Genomic DNA, 25608 nt, shown 5'->3' on the forward strand with positions numbered 1-25608 from the left:
TTGTCTTACAACCATAGCATAGCTAACAGCAGCATCAATCAATCAGCATTAATAAATACATACGGTACCACAATACAACATAGTAGAACCAGTAGCATCAAATATCGAATCAATAAACCCACAATAACAGACAATTACCATCATGAGATCACTAGTACAAAAATTGGCATCCTTAGAAATCAGTCTACTGTACATTTATCAACATATGGTCCATCTCATAGATTCATGAAAGAATCTCTCTGCACAGCACCTTAACAGAATAAGACGGCCGCTGATGGTGCTTTGCGGCTGCACCTGGGTATGTTTGGCAGCATGAGTGAAGGATGCTTTGTTGAGAAATAGGGATTCCATCACGACAACAGAGAATAGAGTTGGCCCGAGAATTTAACCCTGAGGCACCCCCATAGAGACTACCAAAGGTCCGGACAACAGGCCCTCCGATTTGACACACTGAACTCTGTCTGAGAAGTAGTTGGTGAACCAGGCGAGGCAATCTTTTGAGAAACCAAGGCTGTTGAGTCTACCGATAAGAATGTGGTGATTGACAGAGTCGAAGGCCTTGCCGGGGTGGTTGAAAAAGGCTGTACAGTATTGTCTTTTATCGATGGCGGTTACGATATCGTTTAGGACCTTGAGCATGGCTGAGGTGGATCCATGACCAGCTCGGAAACCAGATTGCAAAGCGGAGAATGTACGGTAGGATTCTAAATGGTCAGTGATCTGCTTGTTAACTTGGCTTCCGAAGACCTTAGAAAGACAGGGCAGGATGGATATAGATCTGTAACAGTTTGGGTCTAGTGTCTCCCCCTCTGAAGAGGGGGATGACCGTGGCAGCTTTCCAATTTTTGGGGTTCTCAGAGGATATGAAAGTGAGGTTGAACAGGCTAGTAATAGGGGTTGCAACAATTGCGGAAGATAATCTTAGAAAGAGAGGGTCCAGATTGTCTAGCCCAGTTGATTTGTAGGGGTCCAAATTTTGCAACTCTTTCAGAACATCAGCTATCTGGATTTGGGTGAAGGAGAAATGGGGAGGCTTGGGCAAGTTCTCTTTTAATAAATATTTTGGGGATATTTTAAAACCATGTGTCTTTTAAAGCTTGGTGTGTTATGCAAAGTGAATTTTAAACTGCACGGGTAAACTGTTTTTTAACGTGCAGCTCAATGGCTGCGTTTAGTTAGGCAGCCAAATTCTGATATTTTTTTCCACTAATTGGTATTATGTTTCACTGAACACATCAAATGTGTGGCCGTCACAATTGTCATGACAAACTTATGACTGTGTTTCTTTGAAGGCTTTGGTGTCTACATGGCACAGGGTCACTGAAGAACCAACCCAAAGCCTAAACCCTGGGTAAAGAGGCTTAGTGAATTTGGCTTGGAACGTGTGCAGTAGAGTTGCTGTGTCTGAGGAGATGCTGTAGAAGGACAGAGTGCCAGCCGGCCAGTCTAGATACACTCCTACTCTGTTGGAGCAGGGGACCGGTATGAAAGTACACTTATTATTGTACAAGGCAGTGTACTTCTGATCAGAGCACAACATTCTCCAGGACTTGTCATTAAATCCAAACCCACAGTCTTTCCCCACTCCTTTCCTGCTGATTTCTTTATACGTTACTGCTATATCAACCACATCCCCGCTCCACTCTGCCTCCCAGTAGCAGCGCCCAGTCAGACCTTCTCTACAAAGCACCTGTGTCCAGTCCATAAATCTGTCTGGGTGATCAGGATACAGCTGCTCTTCTATCTCCCATGTCACCTTTCTGTTGTCCTCAGACAGAGAGAGATGTCTGTATGTTGTGTTCGGGTCCAGTGTTAGCTCACATGCAACTACTGAGGCTAATCAAGGAAGAACAGAGTATGGAAAAGTCATTATGCAATGCGCTGTAAGTATCCACAACAATCTTCTAAACATTAGTGAAGACGGACGACCGACTTCATCCGTAATAAGCCTGATAAAAACGACATGAAAAGAAAAAGGTGCTGTTCCTTCATACACTCTGCAGTGAAAAATGACTAATGGAATGAAGTCATGGTTGGCCATCCTTCACCACTGTGCTGTTCCTTCATACACTCTGCAGTGAAAAATGACTAATGGAATGAAGTCATGGTTGGCCATCCTTCACCACTGTGCTGTTCCTTCATACACTCTGCAGTGAAAAAGGACTAATGGAATGAAGTCATGGTTGGCCATCCTTCACCACTGTGCTGTTCCTTCATACACTCTGCAGTGAAAAATGACTAATGGAATGAAGTCATGGTTGGCCATCCTTCACCACTGTGCTGTTCCTTCATACACTCTGCAGTGAAAAATGACTAATGGAATGAAGTCATGGTTGGCCATCCTTCACCACTGTGCTGTTCCTTCATACACTCTGCAGTGAAAAATGACTAATGGAATGAAGTCATGGTTGGCCATCCTTCACCACTGTGCTGTTCCTTCATACACTCTGCAGTGAAAAATGACTAATGGAATGAAGTCATGGTTGGCCATCCTTCACCACTGTGCTGTTCCTTCATACACTCTGCAGTGAAAAATGACTAATGGAATGAAGTCATGGTTGGCCATCCTTCACCACTGTGCTGTTCCTTCATACACTCTGCAGTGAAAAATGACTAATGGAATGAAGTCATGGTTGGCCATCCTTCACCACTGTGCTGTTCCTTCATACACTCTGCAGTGAAAAATGACTAATGGAATGAAGTCATGGTTGGCCATCCTTCACCACTGTGCTGTTCCTTCATACACTCTGCAGTGAAAAATGACTAATGGAATGAAGTCATGGTTGGCCATCCTTCACCACTGTGCTGTTCCTTCATACACTCTGCAGTGAAAAATGACTAATGGAATGAAGTCATGGTTGGCCATCCTTCACCACTGTGCTGTTCCTTCATACACTCTGCAGTGAAAAATGACTAATGGAATGAAGTCATGGTTGGCCATCCTTCACCACTGTGCTGTTCCTTCATACACTCTGCAGTGAAAAATGACTAATGGAATGAAGTCATGGTTGGCCATCCTTCACCACTGTGCTGTTCCTTCATACACTCTGCAGTGAAAAATGACTAATGGAATGAAGTCATGGTTGGCCATCCTTCACCACTGTGCTGTTCCTTCATACACTCTGCAGTGAAAAATGACTAATGGAATGAAGTCATGGTTGGCCATCCTTCACCACTGTGCTGTTCCTTCATACACTCTGCAGTGAAAAATGACTAATGGAATGAAGTCATGGTTGGCCATCCTTCACCACTGTGCTGTTCCTTCATACACTCTGCAGTGAAAAATGACTAATGGAATGAAGTCATGGTTGGCCATCCTTCACCACTGTGCTGTTCCTTCATACACTCTGCAGTGAAAAATGACTAATGGAATGAAGTCATGGTTGGCCATCCTTCACCACTGTGCTGTTCCTTCATACACTCTGCAGTGAAAAATGACTAATGGAATGAAGTCATGGTTGGCCATCCTTCACCACTGTGCTGTTCCTTCATACACTCTGCAGTGAAAAATGACTAATGGAATGAAGTCATGGTTGGCCATCCTTCACCACTGTGCTGTTCCTTCATACACTCTGCAGTGAAAAAGGACTAATGGAATGAAGTCATGGTTGGCCATCCTTCACCACTGTGCTGTTCCTTCATACACTCTGCAGTGAAAAATGACTAATGGAATGAAGTCATGGTTGGCCATCCTTCACCACTGTGCTGTTCCTTCATACATTACATTTACATTTACATTTAAGTCATTTAGCAGACGCTCTTATCCAGAGCGATACACTCTGCAGTGAAAAATGACTAATGGAATGAAGTCATGGTTGGCCATCCTTCACCACTGTGCTGTTCCTTCATACACTCTGCAGTGAAAAATGACTAATGGAATGAAGTCATGGTTGGCCATCCTTCACCACTGTGCTGTTCCTTCATACACTCTGCAGTGAAAAATGACTAATGGAATGAAGTCATGGTTGGCCATCCTTCACCACTGTGCTGTTCCTTCATACACTCTGCAGTGAAAAATGACTAATGGAATGAAGTCATGGTTGGCCATCCTTCACCACTGTGCTGTTCCTTCATACACTCTGCAGTGAAAAATGACTAATGGAATGAAGTCATGGTTGGCCATCCTTCACCACTGTGCTGTTCCTTCATACACTCTGCAGTGAAAAATGACTAATGGAATGAAGTCATGGTTGGCCATCCTTCACCACTGTGCTGTTCCTTCATACACTCTGCAGTGAAAAATGACTAATGGAATGAAGTCATGGTTGGCCATCCTTCACCACTGCTGCTGCAGTGAAAAATCTAATGGAATGAAGTCTTGGCCATCCTTCACCACTACACTCTGCAGTGAAAAATGACTAATGGAATGAAGTCATGGTTGGCCATCCTTCACCACTGTGCTGTTCCTTCATACACTCTGCAGTGAAAAATGACTAATGGAATGAAGTCATGGTTGGCCATCCTTCACCACTGTGCTGTTCCTTCATACACTCTGCAGTGAAAAATGACTAATGGAATGAAGTTCATGGTTGGCCATCCTTCACCACTGTGCTGTTCCTTCATACACTCTGCAGTGAAAAATGACTAATGGAATGAAGTCATGGTTGGCCATCCTTCACCACTGTGCTGTTCCTTCATACACTCTGCAGTGAAAAATGACTAATGGAATGAAGTCATGGTTGGCCATCCTTCACCACTGTGCTGTTCCTTCATACACTCTGCAGTGAAAAATGACTAATGGAATGAAGTCATGGTTGGCCATCCTTCACCACTGTGCTGTTCCTTCATACACTCTGCAGTGAAAAATGACTAATGGAATGAAGTCATGGTTGGCCATCCTTCACCACTGTGCTGTTCCTTCATACACTCTGCAGTGAAAAATGACTAATGGAATGAAGTCATGGTTGGCCATCCTTCACCACTGTGCTGTTCCTTCATACACTCTGCAGTGAAAAATGACTAATGGAATGAAGTCATGGTTGGCCATCCTTCACCACTGTGCTGTTCCTTCATACACTCTGCAGTGAAAAATGACTAATGGAATGAAGTCATGGTTGGCCATCCTTCACCACTGTGCTGTTCCTTCATACACTCTGCAGTGAAAAATTACTAATGGAATGAAGTCATGGTTGGCCGTCCGCCTTCACCAGTTTGCTGTTTTTTTCATACTTTTTGGATACTTAGTAATATATATTTATATTCAAGATATAAAAGCTTGATTTAACAGCAAATAACTTACATCTCTGAAACAGCAAACACTCTTCACCGTGGCCACTGCAGGAAAAGCACAAGGACATGTAGTGACTCTGAAAACCTTATTGTATATTGTACATTTATATACATTTGACAGATTAAAAAAACAGAACTGTTTTACCTGACAGTTTTGAGATGATATTGAGGATCCTCCAGGGCAGCAGTGAGCAGCTCTACTCCTGGGTCTCCTAGATCTCCTAGATCTCCTGGGTCTCCTAGATCTCCTGGGTCTCCTAGATCTCCTGGGTCTCCTAGATCTCCTGGGTCTCCTAGATCTCCTGGGTCTCCTGGCTGACTGTAACTCAGGTCCAGTTCTCTCAGGTGTGATGAGTTTGAGCTGAGAGTTGAGGAACATTTTTCCAAGTTTTTCTTTGTGATGTTACATCGGTCCAGCCTAAAACAAAATTTAAAAAATAAAAGCTACATCTTAGTGGCTAATGTAAAGTGGAATTGTATTGGGGGCGGCGACTAACACTAGGGTTATCAGGAGGGAACTATTGTCACGACTTCCGCCGAAGTCAGTCCCTCTCCTTGTTCGAGCGGTGTTCGTCGGTCGACGTCACCGGGCTTCTAGCCATCGCTGATCCACCTTTCATTTTCCATTTGTTTTGTCTCCTTTTCCCACACACCTGGTATTCATTCCCTCATTACATGTCGTGTATTTAACCCTCTGTTCCCCCCATGTCTGTGTGTGTAATTGTTGATTGTCAGGTTGGCTCTGTTCCGGCTGGTTTGCGCAGGGTTCTATTTTACACCCGTGCTTTTGACAGCCTGTACTCTGTACCTTGTTATTTTGAACTTAGTGCTGCCTCACCTGTTCTGACGGCTTTTGTTTTTGAGACGCGGTTGAGTTCTATTCTTATGATGTTAGGTTGCAATATAATTATTATTATATTATTAGACAGTAGTTTCCATATTATTTAATTGTTATTTTTATTAGACAGTAGCAGCCATATTTATTATTTAATTGTTCATATTATTAGACAGTAGTTGCCATATTGTTCTTGTTACTAAGTATTATTTTGTTGTTTCCATTTGGACTCTTGAAAATGAGATGGTGCATCTCAAGAGATTTCATCCTGCAAAATGCAAAAAGCCCTCTGATTTGATCATACATGAATTCACTTCATAAATCTGACCTGAAGGTTCACGTGCATGCAGCCTGACATTAACATAATGACATGCCCAACATCACCATATTTGGGTAGAAGAATCCACTGTTGTATGAACAGTAGAGCAGAGAAGATATATCATGTACAGATGTTCACTTGTTCACCAGCACAACTGACTGTACGCACATCTCAGAGCAGACGTGGGATTAATTCGAACACACCATATGACCACGTTGATATTGATAAATGTCCATTTTATGATCAGTCACGTTCATTTAATAAATGAGGGTCAAAGTTAATATATGGTTGTAAAGTCAAGTTGCTAAATAATTCACCTCAGTGTCTCCAGTTTACATTGCAGACTCCCCAGTCCAGCAGACAGCAGCTCCACTCCTGAATCCTGCAGGTCATTGTCACTCAGATCCAGCTCTCTCAGGTTTGAGTTTGAGATCAGAACTGAGGCCAACTGTTCACAACAGCTTTCTGTGAGTTTACATCTATTCAACCTAAAAGAAAACAAGTTGGACAAAACAAATTGAATCAAAATTCACCTGTATTTGCACAGTGTAACACCAGACCTCCCTGAATTTATATTTATTTCAAAAGCTTTCAAATAAATATTATAAACTAAGGAATTCAACAAGGTTCTGCTCTTCAACAATGCCATTAATTACTGACCTCAGTGTCTGTAGTTTACAGGTTGGACTGCCCAGTCCAGCAGAGAGCAGCTTCACTCCTGAATCCTGCAGGTCATTGTCACTCAGATCCAGCTCTCTCAGGTTTGAGTTTGAGATGAGAACTGAGGCCAACTGTTCACAACATCTCTCTGTGAGTTTACAGCTATTCAACCTAAAATGAATCAAGTTGGACAGCACAAATTGGATAAGAATCATCCACTACTTAGATTCTACTCATGAAAGTAACAGGCCATTATAACTTCAGAGGCATAACAATAGACTCATTAACCACATTTCCATTCACAGTTTTCATGTGAGAAAAGTCATACAGTATAAAAAAAATCATCATAACCGCTGTAATGGAAACAGGAAGTTTTGGTACTATTTTATAAATGCCAACAGATCATTTGTTCTCGTTCTATTTGACATATTTTGCCATGAGACTGAGAAAAAAAGTTGCTGTTTGAAAGACGGGACAATCAACATTTCTCTTAAGGCCTTAAAACACTTGTTGGACTATAATTTAAAAAACGCCTTTTACGGTGTCTGACAAAGTCGACACGAATCCAGTAATTTGCGTCTTATGTGTTTTGTTTTTTTTCTACAAAATTAAGTTGTTCCATTACATGGTATGATAGCTGATACTTTGGTCTATCAAAATATATATTTAAAATATTGTTGATATTAATTGGTTAATTCTAACATTAGATGATTCAAATATGTAATAAAAACTCTGAACTTATATTTATTTTGTTTTATAGTACTATTAAATGCTTCAGGGTTAACCCTATTACAGGGGCTGAGTCACCGGCTTACTGGTGCTTTTCCATGCTGTGCCTAGGAGGGGTGCGTCACTTGAGTGGGTTGAGTCACTGACGTGATCTTCCTGTCTGGGTTGTGCCGTGGCGGAGATCTTTGTGGGCTATACTCGGCCTCGTCTCAGGATGGTAAGTTGGTGGTTGAAGATATCCCTCTAGTGATATGGGGGCAGTGGTTTGGCAAAGTGGGTGGGGTTATATCCTGCCTGTTTGGCCCTGTCCGGGGGTATCATTGGATGGGGCCACAGTGTCTCCTGACCCCTCCTGTCTCAGCCAACAGGATTTATGCTACAGTAGTTTATGTGTCGGGGGGCTAGGGTCAGTTTGTTATATCTGGAGTACTTCTCCTGTCTTATCCTGTGTCCTGTGTGAATTTAAGTATGCTCTCTCTAATTCTCTCTTTCTTTCTCTCTCTTGGAGGACCTGAGCCCTAGGACCATGCCTCAGGACTACCTGGCATGATGACTCCTTGCTGTCCTCAGTCCACCTGGCCGTGCTGCTGCTCCAGTTTCAACTGTTCTGCGGTCCCAGACCTTCTGTTTTCAACTCTCTAGAGACAGCAGGAGCGGTAGAGATACTCTTAATGATCGGCTATGAAAAGCCAACTGACATTTACTCCTGAGGTGCTGACTTGTTGCACCTTCAACAACTACTATGATTATTATTATTTGACCATGCTGGTCATTTATGAACATTTGAACATCTTGGCCATGTTCTGTTATAATCTCCACCCGGCACAACCAGAAGAGGACTGGCCCCCCCTCATAGCCTGGTTCCTCTAGGTTTCTTCCTAGGTTTTGGCCTTTCTAGGGAGTTTTTCCTAGCCACCGTGCTTCCACACCTGCATTGCTTGCTGTTTGGGGTTTTAGGCTGGGTTTCTGTACAGCACTTTGAGATATCAGATGATGTAAGAAGGGCTGTATAAATTGATTTGATTTGAGTAACTTCAACACTGCATTTTGGCATGTTTTTTCTAGATGTAGAACATAATACAACATTTATAAAGCAAACACCATCTCTTAAGTCTAACACAGAAAATACTTCAAATGTTTATGTATATCTTGCAGAAGAGTGATTTTTTAAATAATTTAGCAGAAAATATTCTATATATTCAATAGACCAACAAAATCAATCTGAAGGTGGTTAGCCATCAGTGACGGAGTTGACAAAAAGCAATAGTGTGATACGCAGGACTCGTAATCCACGAGTGGCAGTGGTTCAGATCCAACAAAGGTGCGTGCCTGATTTATCAACATTTCGTATTTGACGGATCTGATTGTTAAATCAGAGTTCAATGTTTACCTGCATGCGACATGAAACTAACATAATCACACACCCTTACGTCGCGATATTTGGGTAGGAAAATCCACTTTATGATCATATCTGTGCACCTTCATTTGATAAGGGCCAATGTAAATAACCTCACCTCAGTGTTTCCAGTTTACACTGTGGATTCCCCAGTCCGGCATACAGCAGCCCCACTCCCGAATCTTGCAGGTCATTGTCACTCAGGTCCAGTTGTCTCAGTTGTGAGGAGTTTGAGCTGAGAGCTGATGCCAACTCTTTACAGCATCTCTCTGTGAGTTTACATCTATTCAAACTGAATAGGACATCAATTGAAATTGAATCAACATAATGAACATTTTCAAACATAACTGCCAAAATATTAAGTCTAACACACCCAGCCAAGTTATGAAACCATTATAAGTACTTACAGAGCTGTTCTGGAGGCTTTGACCACTGGCAGCAGCCTTAGAAGACCTTCCTCTGTTTTGGAGAATCTATTTAGGTCAAGAACATCCAGCTCCTCTTCTGAAGTCAGCAACACAAAGGCCAGAGCTGACCACTCTGTAAGTGACAATTTGGCTTCTGAGAGACTTCCTGAGTTCAAGTAGCTTTGCATCTCCCACACTAGATAGTGGTCATTCAGCTCATTCAGACAATGGAACAGATTGATGCATTTCGCTGGTGAGGGATTCTCCCTTATCTTCTCGTTGATGTATTTGACTGTTTCCACATTTGTCAGTGAGCTGCTCTCTGTTTGTGACAGTAGGCCTCGTAGGAGAGTCTGATTGGACTCAAGTGAAAGGCCCAGAAGAAAGCGGAGGAACAGATCCAGGTGTCCATTCTCGCTCTGTAAAGCTTTATCTACTGCACTGTTGTAGAAGTCGATCGTAGATTTGTGTCCGATTGATGATTCCTGGTCCCTGAATGAAGATCTCTTTTTGACCAGTGGATTCTCTCTGCTTTGGTTGAATGTGAGAAACACATATAACGCAGCAAGAAACTCCTGGATGCTCAGATGCACAAAGCAGTACACATTCTCCTGGTACAGCCCACACTCCTCTCTGAAGATCTGTGAGTACACTAATGCTTCTCTGACATCAATGCCACACTCCCTTAGGTCTTCCTCATAGAAGATCAGATTGCCTTTTTCCAGTTGTTTGAGGGCCAGTTTTCCCAGAGAGAGAATTATCATTTTATCCCAGTGTGGATCTCGGTCATGGTCTTCAAGATACTTCTGAATCCCTTGTTTGGTCTGAAATACCAGGAAGTGTGTGTACATTTGAGTCTGATTCCTGGGCATCTCTCCACCCTCTGCTTCAACCAACAGTCTCTCTAGAACAGTGGCCGTAATCCAACTGAAGACTGGTATGTGGCACATGATGTGGAGGCTCCTTGATGACTTAATATGTGTGATGATTCTGCTGGCCAGGTTCTCATCACTGATTCTATTCTTGAAGTACTCCTCCTTCTGTGGGTCATTGAATCCTTGTACCTCTGTCACCTGGTCAACACACTCTGGAGGAATCTGATTGGCTGCTGCTGGTCGGGATGTTATCCAGACAAGAGCAGAGGGGAGCAGATTCCCCTTGATGAGGTTTGTTAGCAGCACATCCACGGAGGTTGACTCTGTGACATCACAGCAGCTCTTGTTATTCTTGAAGTCTAGAGGAAGTCGAAACTCATCCAGACCATCAAGAACAAACATAACTTTGTAACTGTCAAAGTTGGAGATTTCAGATTCTCTAATCTCAATGAAATAGTGATCTATAAGTTCATTCAAACAGATTTTTTTATTTTTCATCAAATTCAGCTCCCGAAAAGGAAGTGGAAATATGAATTGGACATCCTGATTAGCTTTTCCTTCAGCCCAGTCCAGAATGAACTTCTGCACAGAGACAGTTTTTCCAATGCCAGCAACTCCCTTTGTCAGCACAGTTTTGATAGGTTTGTCTTGTCCAGGTGAGGGTTTAAAGATGTCGTTACATTTGATTTTTGTCCCTTGTGCTGCTGATTTCCTGGAAGCTGTTTCAATCTGTCTCACCTCATGTTCGTTATTGACATCTCCGCTTTCACCCTCTGTGATGTAGAGCTCTGTGTAGATCTTATTGAGAAGTGTTGAGTGGCCTTGTTTAGCTATTCCCTCAAATATGCATTCATGTCTCTTCTTCAGGGTAGATTTGTGTTGGTACACCAGATGAAGTTCATCTATTTGATGAAACAAGTATTATAAATAGCAAAGTCCTTAACTTTACAGATGTAGTTTGACAGATATTTAAATGTTCCCTGATAATTACTAAAAAGTGTAGTGTACAGCTCAATTTTTTTAAAGAATGAAAATTACAAATACATTTTTCCTAATCCTGAAACCATTCTTTTCACAGTTACATTTATAATTTTCAGCATAAATGTATTAGGAGGAATAACATGCAGTCCTAAGGACTCTCAACATTAGAAACACTGATATGAAGGATGATAACTCCTCATTTTGATTGGTTAGCTCTAGCAGTAATAGAGGGTAATTAAAGGGATCTTCTATTCAAAACACAATCTCATATGATTTGTCCACTTACCTTGGCTATTTTTGGTTTTTGGATAAGTATTTTTTTCCACACAGGTGGTTGAGCACAAATGTGTACATCTGATTTATCAAAGTTTTCTATTTGACTGATCTGAGCGGAAACAAATTCACTGCATAAATACATTTTACATGATCATTTCTTACGCGCAAACTAACATTCACATAATTACAGATCCCTACATTGGTCAGATATGAGCAGAATATTCTGCTCCATACTTGAGAAATCCACTTCAGTTCGCAGAATTCTGGATGACAGTAGAGTAGAGCGCGAAAGTCAAACAGCACCCAGGAGTCGGGACAAGAGAAAAAATATAGGAGAGGAGCCCTCGTCAGACTACAGTAATGTAGGAGAGGAGCCCTCGTCAGACTACAGTAATGTAGGAGAGGAGCCCTCGTCAGACTACAGTAATGTAGGAGAGGAGCCCTCGTCAGACTACAGTAATGTAGGAGAGGAGCCCTCGTCAGACTACAGTAATGTAGGAGAGGAGCCCTCGTCAGACTACAGTAATGTAGGAGAGGAGCCCTCGTCAGACTACAGTAATGTAGGAGAGGAGCCCTCGTCAGACTACAGTAATGTAGGAGAGGAGCCCTCGTCAGACTACAGTAATGTAGGAGAGGAGCCCTCGTCAGACTACAGTAATGTAGGAGAGGAGCCCTCGTCAGACTACAGTAATGTAGGAGAGGAGCCTCGTCAGACTACAGTAATGTAGGAGAGGAGCCCTCGTCAGACTACAGTAATGTAGGAGAGGAGCCCTCGTCAGACTACAGTAATGTAGGAGAGGAGCCCTCGTCAGACTACAGTAATGTAGGAGAGGAGCCCTCGTCAGACTACAGTAATGTAGGAGAGGAGCCCTCGTCAGACTACAGTAATGTAGGAGAGGAGCCCTCGTCAGACTACAGTAATGTAGGAGAGGAGCCCTCGTCAGACTACAGTAATGTAGGAGAGGAGCCCTCGTCAGACTACAGTAATGTAGGAGGAGCCCTCGTCAGACTACAGTAATGTAGGAGGAGCCCTCGTCAGACTACAGTAATGTAGGAGGAGCCCTCGTCAGACTACAGTAATGTAGGAGGAGCCCTCGTCAGACTACAGTAATACAGGAGGAGCCCTCGTCAGACTACAGTAATACAGGAGGAGCCCTCGTCAGACTACAGTAATACAGGAGGAGCCCTCGTCAGACTACAGTAATGTAAGAGAGGAGCCCTCGTCAGACTACAGTAATGTAGGAGAGGAGACATCATACTACTGTAATGTAGGAGAGGAGACATCAGACTACAGTAACCATTTTCTGTCCTCCACACTGACACTGTTTACTGAATAAATTATTGCATCACATTTCACTGCACCATAATTTGTGTGAAAATGAAGTCTTTACGTGATTGGGGAGTCGACTGGGGCGTCGCGACAACAGTAGGTTTTTCGCTGCTACACTGTGTCGTAGCAAAGTGTTATCAAAGTGTTATCGAAACACACACACACAACAACTTTCCTGGGGATCGACTCCAGCCAAGACAAGCTGGAAAACATCATGAAGCTGTATTTTGAGAGAACTATCCCTTGAAAACAATGTATCATTTATTAATGATTTAATTTAAACAATCATAGTGATCCATTCCTTATGAATTGATAACAAGAAAGTACTAAAGCTGGCCAATCAGTGAACAAGTGTACTGACCACTCGGAATCTCGGACTCTGACCTCTGCTCTTGGTCACCAATTGTTCTGAAAAAAAGAAGAAGCAATTCAGAATTTATTTTTGCAGAACATGTTTTGCTTTCAATTGTTTAGAAAAATATGTTTTCATTTGACTCTTATCATGAAAATGAAATGTCATGCAACCATGGCCTATTATACAGTACATATGGAGTGGCTGTGAGACCTGTGTTCAGGATACCCTTTCCTGTGCACTAAACAACCCTGCACTCTGCACAAGTAGGTCTTTCTTGAATTATGGTGGCATTTAGGCATGGCAATTTGGAAAAAAATGTACTTAATTTTTCAAGATTTTTGTGGAAGCTTAATTACATCAAATATATTTTTTTACGTATATAATAACATTGTGCCATCAGTAGGAGTAGTAACACCAACGATGGTAACACCAATGAGACATTTTAGGAAAATGAGGATTTTCTGAAATGGAGGCCACAAATGCTAAAATGTAAGGTCATCAATGTTTAAAAAATGATTTACTAAATGTTATATAATTAATCATTTTGCTCAAATTGTTATTTCACTTAATTAAATTGAGTAACACTAAATTACATTTTAGAAAAGGCATAGTTTCAATAGAACTCAAAGATTTATAACACACTAAAAGGGTGTGATTAACTAATCATTTTCTTTAATACAGAGCCCTCTCCTGGTAACAATTTGCACACTGGAGAAAATGCTCAAGGCCATCGTATATCTTTGTAATAAGTGATTTTCAAGGTGGTGACACCAATTACATAAAACTGACAAACAGTGATTATACAGCATACCACCCTGCATACCACTGCTGGCTTGCTTCTGAAGCGAAGCAGGGTTTGTCCTGGTCAGTCCCTGGATGGGAGACCAGATGCTGCTGGAAATGGTGTTGGAGGGCCGGTAGGAGACACTCTTTCCTCTGGTCTAAAAACAATATCACAATTCCCCAGGGCAGTGATTAGGGACATTGCCCTGTGTAGGGTGCAGTCTTTCGGATGGGACGTTAAACAGGTGTCCTGACTCTCTGAGGTCATTAAAGATCCCATGGCACTTATCGTAGGGGTGTTAACCCTGGTGTCCTGGCTAAATTCCCAATCTGACCCTCAAACCATCACAGTCACCTAATAATCCCCAGTTTACAATTGGCTCATTCCTCTCCCCTGTAACTATTCCCCCAGATCGTTGCTGCAAATGAGAATGTGTTCTCAAGTCAACTTACCTGGTAAAATAACAGATAAATAAATACTGTACTTGTAAAGATGTTTTTTTAAAGTTATTTAAATAGCCTTCTTTGTTTTTATTGATCTATACAATATACTAATATTCACTTTCTAGCATCAGAAATAGATAGATATCTCAAAATCCTCTTGTCACTGGAAATCTACACTTCTGGGGCAAGCCAATTTGCTTTCCTTGAATGCTAAGAATTGTTTTTATGATGGTTATACCATGAACCATTCGCGTAGATACAGTGCATTCAGAAAATATTCAGACTCCTTGACTTTTTACACACTTTTTCCCTTTACTTTTTTGTTGTTGTCACATTACAGACTGATTCTAAATTGTACCCCATAATGACAAAGCAAAAACAGGTTTTCAGACATTTTAGCAAAAAAAGAAAAAGAAACTGAAATATCACATTTACGTAGCTATTCAGACTGTTTACTCAGTACTTTGTTGAAGCATCTTTGGCAGGGATTCCAGCCAGAGCCCGGTCTTGAACCCGGTCAAACATCTCTGGAGAGACCTGAAAATAGCTGTGCAGCTACTCTCCCCATCCAACCTGACAGAGCTTGAGAGGATCTGTAGAGAAGAATGGGAGAAACTCTTCAAATACAGGTGTGCCAAGCTTGTAGCGTCACACCCAAGAAGTCTTCTTAGAGAGTAGCTGCACAGCTATTTTCAGGTCTCTCCAGAGATGTTTGAACGGGTTCAAGACCGGGCTCTGGCTGGGCCACTCAAGGACATTTAGAGACTTGTCCCGAAGCCACTCCTACATTGTCTTGGCTGTGTGCTTAGGGTTGTTGTCCTGTTGGAAGGTGAACCTTCGTTCCAGTCTGAGGTCACAAGCGTTTTCATCAAGGTTCTCTCTGTACTTTGCTCCATTTATCTTCCCCTCAATCTGACTAGTCTCCCATTGTTGCAGTGCTGCAGAGATGGTTGTCCTTCTGGAAGGTTCTCCCATCTCCACAGAGAAACTTTGGAGCTCTGTCAGAGTGACCATCGGGTTCTTGGTCACCTCCCTGACCAAGGCCCTTCACCCCCCGATTGCTCAGTTTGGCCATGCGGCCAGGCGTAGGAAGAGTCTTGGTAGTTCCAAACTTCTTCGATTTAAGAATGATGGAGGCCACTGTATTTATTTGGAACCTTCAATGCTGCAGACATTTTTTGGTACCCTTCCCCAGATCTGTGCCTTGACAAAATCCTGTCTCGGAGCTCTACGGACAATTCCTTTGACCTCATGGCTTGGTTTTTGTTCTGACATGCACTGTCAGCTGTGGGACATTATATAGACAGGTATGTGCCTTTCCAAATCATGTCCAATCAATTGAATTCACCACAGGTGGACTCCAATCAAGTTGTAGAAACATCTCAGGGATAATCAATGGAAACAGGATGCACCTGAGCTCAATTTAAAGTCTAATAGCAAAGGGTCTGAATACTTATGTAAATAAGCTATTTGTATTTTGTCTTTTTAATATAATTAGCCACAATTTCAAGAAAACTGTTTTTGCTTTGTCATTATGTGGTATTGTCTGTAAACTGATGAGATTGTTGTTGAAACATTGGATTTGGCCTTAATGCTATTAGCCTATGGAAACACATTGGATTTGGCCTTAATGCTATTAGCCTATGGAAACACATTGGATTTGGCCTTAATGCTATTAGCCTATGGAAACACATTGGATTTGGCCTTAATGCTATTAGCCTATGGAAACACATTGGATTTGGCCTTAATGCTATTAGCCTATGGAAACACATTGGATTTGGCCTTAATGCTATTAGCCTATGGAAACACATTGGATTTGGCCTTAATGCTATTAGCCTATGGAAACACATTGGATTTGGCCTTAATGCTATTAGCCTATGGAAACACATTGGATTTGGCCTTAATGCTATTAGCCTATGGAAACACATTGGATTTGGCCTTAATGCTATTAGCCTATGGAAACACATTGGATTTGGCCTTAATGCTATTAGCCTATGGAAACACATTGGATTTGGCCTTAATGCTATTAGCCTATGGAAACACATTGGATTTGGCCTTAATGCTATTAGCCTATGGAAACACATTGGATTTGGCCTGTCTGGTGTTCAACCTTCCCATGTTCTCTCACGTCACCCCGCTCCTCCGTTCTCTCCACTGGCTTCCAGTTGAAGCTCGCATCCGCTACAAGACCATGGTGCTTGCCTACGGAGCTGTGAGGGGAACGGCACCTCAGTACCTCCAGGCTCTGATCAGGCCCTACACCCAAACAAGGGCACTGCGTTCATCCACCTCTGGCCTGCTCGCCTCCCTACCACTGAGGAAGTACAGCTCCCGCTCAGCCCAGTCAAAACTGTTCGCTGCTCTGGCCCCCCAATGGTGGAACAGTCTCCCTCACGACGCCAGGACAGCGGAGTCAATCACCACCTTCCGGAGACACCTGAAACCCCACCTCTTTAAGGAATACCTAGGATAGGATAAGTAATCCCTCTCACCCCCCTTTAAGATTTAGATGCACTATTGTAAAGTGACTGTTCCACTGGATGTCATAAGGTGAATGCACCAATTTGTAAGTCGCTCTGGATAAGAGCGTCTGCTAAATGACTTAAATGTAAATGTAAATGTAATTAGCCTATGGAAACACATTGGATTTGGCCTTAATGCTATTAGCCTATGGAAACACATTGGATTTGGCCTTAATGCTATTAGCCTATGGAAACGCATTGGATTTGGCCTTAATGCTATTAGCCTATGGAAACACATTGGATTTGGCCTTTAATACTATTAGCCTATGGAAACACATTGGATTTGCCCTTAATGCTATTAGCCTATGGAAACACATTGGATAACATATTCATACATGGAAAAACATTGTTTTTTAAATCTGGATGCTGTTTTGTGGTATGTTAAACTGCGATTTAAGGAATACCACTTTACTGTAGAGGAACATTTCTCTCTAAAATCACATTGTCAGATGTTTCCAGCTGGGTTGGGGTCAATTCAAATTGTAAGCAGTCAATTCAGGAAGTGATTTTAATTTAATTAAATAAAGTTTAAAAAAACATACATTAATAGATTCTATTCCGCAGTCATTGAAAATATATAGGCTTTTTTCTAATGTTGAATTGTTACTTAAGTTTACTTCCTGAATTGACTGAGTTCAACTCAAATTGACCCCAGTCCTCCCACTGGGTAACCTACATCATGTTAATGTGGATAGTTGAGTCATATTTAGTTGAAACATTGATCAATGACATTACAAGCTGTCATAAGGTGAATGCACCAATTTGTAAGTCGCTCTGGATAAGAGCGTCTGCTAAATGACTTAAATGTAAATGTAAATGTATATTCACCCACACAAAATGTTAGTTGAATTTCCAATGTGTTATCACCTTGCTTTCAACCATCTAAAAGCACAACCATATTCCAATGCACAAACAATGTCAGATTTTTGGTTTAATTGTCACCCACATTTTTATCACTGCGCTTTCAACAATTTAAAAGCACAGCAAAGTTAAAATGGGAATACAATGTCAGATATTTTGTTTATTTCTACATCAGATTAATGTGTTATCACTGTGCTTCGTCAAATAGCAGAACCAAACAACCTGGACTGCATGGTGATCAATGGCGTTTGAGATTCTGACAGATTATTACAGCAATGTGAAGATCTCCACTGACCTGCGGCGACCCTTGCATGCTGTCTTGAACATGCACGCTTTATACGATTACATAAGACAACGTTTATAGTTACGGTAACCTCAAAATGTGGCCATGGATGTGTTACTCATTTTAAGGTTGAATGTTACATTAGTTTGTAAAAACAGCCTTAATTTGAGGCTATTTGCTGTTTTACAAAAGTAATATTAAATTGTGTTTGGTTGACAACGCAAACAAATATCAACATTTGCAGGAGATTTATCTTCTGCTTGGATCGGAGACACTAATTTACTCTGGCTTTCATTCCAGTTTGTTAGTCTGGCTTTCATTCCAGATTGTTAGTCTGGCTTTCATTCCAGATTGTTAGTCTGGCTTTCATTCCAGATTGTTAGTCTGGCTTTCATTCCAGATTGTTAGTCTGGCTTTCATTCCAGTTTGTTAGTCTGGCTTTCATTCCAGTTTGTTAGTCTGGCTTTCATTCCAGTTTGTTAGTCTGGCTTTCATTCCAGTTTGTTAGTCTGGCTTTCATTCCAGTTTGTTAGTCTGGCTTTCATTCCAGTTTGTTAGTCTGGCTTTCATTCCAGTTTGTTAGTCTGGCTTTCATTCCAGTTTGTTAGTCTGGCTTTAATTCCAGTTTGTTAGTCTGGCTTTAATTCCAGTTTGTTAGTCTGGCTTTAATTCCAGTTTGTTAGTCTGGCTTTAATTCCAGTTTGTTAGTCTGGCTTTAATTGGAATTAAAGCCAGACTAACAAACTGGAATTAAAGAGAACATCTCTGGTCATCCCTCCTGCCTCTGATCTGGTGGACTCACTAAACAGAGAACATCCCTGGTCATCCCTACTGCCTCTGATCTGGAGGACTCACTAAACAGAGAACATCCCTGGTCATCCCTCCTGCCTCTGATCTGGTGGACTCACTAAACAGAGAACATCCCTGGTCATCCCTACTGCCTCTGATCTGGAGGACTCACTAAACAGAGAACATCCCTGGTCATCCCTCCTGCCTCTGATCTGGTGGACTCACTAAACAGAGAACATCCCTGGTCATCCCTCCTGCCTCTGATCTGGAGGACTCACTAAACAGAGAACATCCCTGGTCATCCCTCCTGCCTCTGATCTGGAGGACTCACTAAACAGAGAACATCCCTGGTCATCCCTACTGCCTCTGATCTGGAGGACTCACTAAACAAAGAACATCCCTGGTCATCCCTCCTGCCTCTGATCTGGAGGACTCACTAAACAGAGAACATCCCTGGTCATCCCTACTGCCTCTGATCTGGAGGACTCACTAAACAGAGAACATCCCTGGTCATCCCTCCTGCCTCTGATCTGGAGGACTCACTAAACACACATGCTTCATTTGAAAAGATGTCCGAGTGTTGGATTGCGCCCCCTGGCTAAAAAAAAACAAGAAAATAGTGAAGTCTGGTTTGCTTCATGTAAGGAATTTGAAATTATTTTTTTACTTTTGATACTCAAGTATATTTTAGCAATTACATTTACTTATGATACTTAAGTATATTTAAAACCAAATACTTTAAGACTTTTACTCAAGTGGTATTTTACTAGGAGACTTTCACTTGAGTCATCTTCTAGTATGGTATCTTTACTTATACTCAAGTATGACAATTGGGTACTTTTTTTCCCACCACTGCTGTTTTTGTACAACGGATGACTGAAAAAATCTGACTACGTGACTTCGATTTTTTTAGTGTAATTCATTCATTGCAAATATATAGTCATATATATTGTTTTACTGTACCTTGGTTCATGGGTAAAGTCTCCACCACTGAAGTCGATTGGCAGATATATGGAATTTTCACTCTTCATAGATACACAGCTGGGTACAGGGGAGCCGGCTCTCTCCTGATGGACCCTGATAAAAACAAAGACACTAGGTTCATTCTATTTGAAGTTGACACAGTGGAGACATTTTCCATCTGGATTCTGTTTTGTGCCATGTCGATTTGCAATTTGACATTTTCCATCTGGATTCTGTTTTGTGCCATGTCGATTTGCAATTTGACATTTTCCATCTGGATTCTGTTTTGTGCCATGTCGATTTGCAATTTGACATTTTCCATCTGGATTCTGTTTTGTGCCATGTCGAATTGCAATTTGACATTTTCCATCTGGATTCTGTTTTGTGCCATGTCGAATTGAAATTAGAGGAATACCACTTCAAGTTAAAAGGCACATTACATTACAAAATCACATTCTGCAATGTTGTGGTTGATATTTATTGTCATGAATCTTGTCCTGGAGGCAAAACTGAGCGATTTGTTACGCTAAATGGGCCAGCTGCAATGTCAAAATTGGCTACATCGTAAATTTTAAGTTAGGGTTAAGCATTAGGGTTAGCAGTGTGGTTACGGTTAGGGTAAGGTTTAAAATCAGATTGTATGTGCCAGCTAGTGACCACTCTGCAGCATGGCCACCAGGGCAAGATTCATGACAATAAATGCCAACCTGCACATTTTGAGACCTGAGTTTTGTACATCAGAGGTCTGAAAACATCTGAAAATGTGATTTGAGTGTAATTTAGTTTTACACTTCGGTATGCAGCATATATTTGAATGAATAAGTACAATGTAATGAGTAATATAATGAAAAGGGACAATGATGTGCATTTTTTTTTTAAACAACATTCCTACCTGCAACATGTCTCCTTGCCCCTAACCACAACACCACGACACCACGACACAATAAATAGCTTTAGCCCTGATTTAATGATCATACTGATAGTGGCCCGGCTGTAATGATATTAAAACACACACATTTAGACACAAGCATGGATTTGAGCACAGAAACGGCAGTGTGCAAGAAGCCTGATTTATCAAATGACTTACCACTGTTTTGTATTTAGCTGCTCTGGCCGTGTGAGTTTCATTTAAAGTTTAATTAAAGCTGTAATACATCCACTTTATGGGTGACCAAATTCAAAAATACATTTTTATTATACAGTAGATCTGTCATTCTTATTAGGGTTACCGAGTGGCGCAGCAGTCTAAGGCACTGCATCTCAGTGCTGTAGGAGTCACTGCAAACACCCTGGTTTGAATCCAGGCTGTATCACAACCGGCCATGATTAGGAGTCCCAGAGGGTGGCGCACAATTGGCCCAGCGTTGTCCGGGTTTGGCCGGAGTAGACCGTCATTGTAAATAATCATTTGTTCTTTACTGACTTGCCTTGTTTAAATAATGATTAAATAAAACATTATTGAAAGCAAGTCTAAGAAGTGGTACATCTTTTTATCTGCTCTATTTTTATGCTTCCTGTTAAGTTAAATGTAGTTTTTTTTGTATCTATTACTTTCGGTTCTGTACACCAGCTTCAATCAGCTGAAAATATATTTTTGTTTATGGAAAATATATTCAAAAGCGGTTTAGATGGTACAATGATTACCTAGACTACAATTGCTTGTTTTGTCACAAATTGAAATTAGGCAAACTATTTGAAGTTCAGCAACAAGCAAATGAGTGATTTCTGCATAGTGTACCTTTAATAAATCGGACTGATATTGTGTCTGCATGCTACTTGAAATTATTATCAGATACGAGTAGACAATTCATGATCCATTCCTTAACATTAAGAAATATATATATTTAGTTTGGAGATTGACACAGTAGAGCAGAGCATGTGATATGGTATTTTTCATCATCTTGACTTGCCAAACGTCTGACCAAGATTGTGTTTGTTGATTTCTCACACACACACACACACACACACACACACACACACACACACACACACACACACACACACACACACACACACACACACACACACACACACACACACACACACACACACACACACACACACACACACACACACACACACACACACACACACACACACACACACACACAGTGGAGATCTATGGCCACAACCCTCTTCTCTCTTCCTCTCCATCTTGCTCCTCTGGTGAGGTGAAAGGAAAAAGATGTCACTGGAAGACCTTTTGGGGCATTTTCTCATTTTCCTGAGCATAGCGCAGATATTTGGCAACACACTTCCCAAAATCGACCCATTTTGGATTGGCGAGCGTATCTCCGAATGTAGGTGATCCAGATTTCATACACTGAGGATAGCACACCCTCTTTACACCCCTCTGGTGGGCTACAGAAACAAATGCAGGGTTCAAATTAAGATACCCTTTTGAACAGAGTCCCTGTACCTTTTTCTCAAGTAGTAAAAGCTACACTAACCACTAACCTTCAAGACGGCTCACTACTGAGGTCTACCAGGGCTCGGCCCTCACTGCTGATGTCTACCAGGGCTCGGCCCTCACTGCTGATGTCTACCAGGGCTCGGCCCTCACTGCTGATGTCTACCAGGGCTCGGCCCTCACTGCTGATGTCTACCAGGGCTCGGCCCTCACTGCTGATGTCTACCAGGGCTCGGCCCTCACTGCTGATGTCTACCAGGGCTCGGCCCTCACTGCTGATGTCTACCAGGGCTCGGCCCTCACTGCTGATGTCTACCAGGGCTCGGCCCTCACTGCTGATGTCTACCAGGGCTCGGCCCTCACTACTGATGTCTACCAGGGCTCGGCCCTCACTGCTGAAGTCTACCAGGGCTCGGCCCTCACTGCTGATGTCTACCAGGGCTCGGCCCTCACTGCTGATGTCTACCAGGGCTCGGCCCTCACTACTGAGGTCTACCAGGGCTCGGCCCTCACTGCTGATGTCTACCAGGGCTCGGCCCTCACTGCTGATGTCTACCAGGGCTCGGCCCTCACTGCTGATGTCTACCAGGGCTCGGCCCTCACTACTGATGTCTACCAGGGCTCGGCCCTCACTACTTGGTATTTGTCGTCAACTTTTTTCTGAAGTTATCATGGTCACATAGAGACATAATCACATGGTTTATCCATGTTGAGTGGAGATCTGTGTATAAAGTGACGCATGGAGGGCAAAAAAAGCATCAAACGACACACTTAGCTTTTCTACGAGTGGTCTGAGGTAGGTGTCAAATTACTCAGCTGTTCTAGTGGTCTGAGGTAGGTGTTAGATTACTCAGCTGTTCTAGTGGTCTGAGGTAGGTGTTAGATTACTCAGCTGTTCTAGTGGTCTGAGGTAGGTGTTAGATTACTCAGCTGTTCTAGTGGTCTGAGGTAGGTGTCAAATTACTCAGCTGTTCTAGTGGTCTGAGGTAGGTGTTAGATTACTCAGCTGTTCTAGTGGTCTGAGGTAGGTGTTAGATTACTCAGCTGTTCTAGTGGTCTGAGGTAGGTGTTAGATTACGGGCATTTCAAGTGCAATGCTAATGACAATGCTTTTTGGAAACAGCTCGGAGATTTAATGTTGCTCCTACGAAGGTTCTAACGATGAACTTAGCCTTAAGATGCTTTGGGAAACCGGGCTCAGGAAGATAATATTCTGGTTCCCAGCCAAATTGGAGTTGATGACAAAGCAAAGACCGTCAGTAACCTACAAAACTTGAGACAAACACATGCATAATTAAGCCATGGAACTAATTGATTGGCCAGTGAGTGGCCAAGCCTTCCTCACACATACAACTTGCTAATTCATCAAAACCCAGCTCCTTCACCCCACTGCCAGCTATTGCACTCATAATTCCAGCTGTGAAAATAGCAAATATATTTCTTACACACCAGCTAGACCTATAGCAATCAGACAAAACAGGACTACTTTCATTTTCATATCTCCTACATCCATACCATGAATACACAGGAATGTTGACATCATGTGTTCATCTAGAAGTGCTTCGAACACGATTAAAACCAACCCAGAGTCGTGCAGCCTTTTGGGGTGCCGATAACTAGGACATTGTCTGCATAAATATCAGATGATAATATGCGCCGCAATGGAACTAATGAGACAAACCCCTGAACCAACCTCAAATCTAAGGGTTCAGACACACCAATAGCGTTTGCTGACCGAGAGTACTTAGCACCTCTGAACTGAGTACAGTGTTGGCTATAATTTGCTAACCGAGTGCTCACAGATTTTACATGTAGAATCGGGTGAAAATGTAGGCAGTCAGATTTCTACCTGCGGATGATCCCTAAAACACGGTTTGGTGAGGAATCACAAAATATTAAAGCTTGAGATCACGAAACACAATAGTGTTGATTCAAATCACATAGCAACGTTGTTGATGTTCAGGTTAAATTGGTGTGTTTTTTCGATAACTGGGTTAACAGGATGTAAGAGAGCGGGACAGAATGTCAGCAAACAATGATTCACATATTCCTCACACTGTGTTCCCCCCTTATTACCAATAACAGATACACCACAGCAGCCACAAAACAATCAGGAACATCAATAAACTATTGTAATGGGACTGTAAAAATTTGGATTTAAAAAAACAGACTTACAGGTTTGGTGTATTTACTGTTGGTCTTGGAACCACCCCATTACATTTGACACGGAAAATGGCAGTCTAGTTATTAGGTAGCTTTAAACCAGAGAGGAAGAGTTGTGCGAGAGGTTTCACTCCGGCCAAAATCTGTCCACAAAAATAATCGCACAAAGGGAGGAATTTTTGTACGGAGGCAAATGAGAGAGTTAAATTTGGTAACAGAAAAATGTATTGCGAATTTTACTACGTGAGGCTTATTTTATCGAATATACATTTTGTAATTGTTGAGTTGTTACGAATACACTGATATAAGTAGAGGCAAGTGGCATTTCGGCAACTTAAAAAAAACGACTATATCTTGTGCTAGTTGTCATAGAGAGAGGACTGGTCATGCATATAATCTGTTTTAGCATGGGCATTGCCATTGAGGGCTTCCACCATTTTAAAGCAGTACAGTGGGTGGGTTTTCCTATGATTTGGGAGCAATCAGCCAATGAAGAAGAACAACATTTACTTCTTTAAAAATGGAGATAGCCTCAATGGCGCTGCCCATATTGTCAGACACTATAATGGCACAGATACAAAGATGAGTCCTCTATCAATTCACTTTTCCATTTAAGGGGCTTTATAGGCATGGGAAACATGTTTACATTGCCAAAGCAAGTGAAATTGATAAACAACAGTGAAATACAAACAAAAATGAACATTACACTCACAAAAGTTAAAAAATATTAAATATATTTCAAATGTCCTATTATGTCTATATACAGTGTATAGCTCCATGGCCTGCTGTTCACACGCGTATCTGTCCTCTCATTGGCTAGAATAGTCCCACCTGATCTCGCATTCTCCTGCCTGTCTTCCATCTGAGGACATGTATTTACCATAATTAGAGCGGTTACTTTACTATCTTGTCAATTTAATAGACAATCTTTGCTTAAACTGGTTTCCTAAAAGTCTGGTTTCCTGTTAAACAGCAACAAACAGGAAGTGGTCAAATGC

At 41.9% G+C, this 25608-nt stretch overlaps 1 protein-coding gene across 3 annotated transcripts; it reads right to left on the reverse strand.

The window, feature by feature from the left end:
• LOC124002181 (NACHT, LRR and PYD domains-containing protein 12-like) lies at positions 1-24751 on the reverse strand. 3 transcript variants are annotated; one of them, XM_046309518.1, is made up of 11 exons: positions 24623-24699; positions 22148-22200; positions 20038-20151; positions 13399-13445; positions 9576-11352; positions 9287-9460; positions 7044-7214; positions 6701-6871; positions 5375-5647; positions 5240-5274; positions 1-1836 (listed from the first exon to the last, which is right to left on the reverse strand). In XM_046309518.1, the coding sequence occupies exons 2-11, from the start codon at positions 22189-22191 to the stop codon at positions 1271-1273; spliced, it is 3372 nt and encodes a 1123-aa protein (XP_046165474.1). In that variant the 5' UTR covers positions 22192-22200; positions 24623-24699; the 3' UTR covers positions 1-1270. The 3 variants fall into 3 exon arrangements, with proteins under 3 accessions (XP_046165474.1, XP_046165475.1, XP_046165476.1); XM_046309519.1 differs by lacking the exon at positions 22148-22200 and having other exon boundaries at positions 24623-24751; XM_046309520.1 differs by lacking the exons at positions 13399-13445; positions 22148-22200; positions 24623-24699 and having other exon boundaries at positions 20038-20062.
• Positions 24752-25608: the final 857 nt, after the last annotated feature.

Source organism: Oncorhynchus gorbuscha, linkage group LG17 (genome assembly GCF_021184085.1).
Source record: "Oncorhynchus gorbuscha isolate QuinsamMale2020 ecotype Even-year linkage group LG17, OgorEven_v1.0, whole genome shotgun sequence".
NCBI lineage: Eukaryota > Metazoa > Chordata > Actinopteri > Salmoniformes > Salmonidae > Oncorhynchus > Oncorhynchus gorbuscha.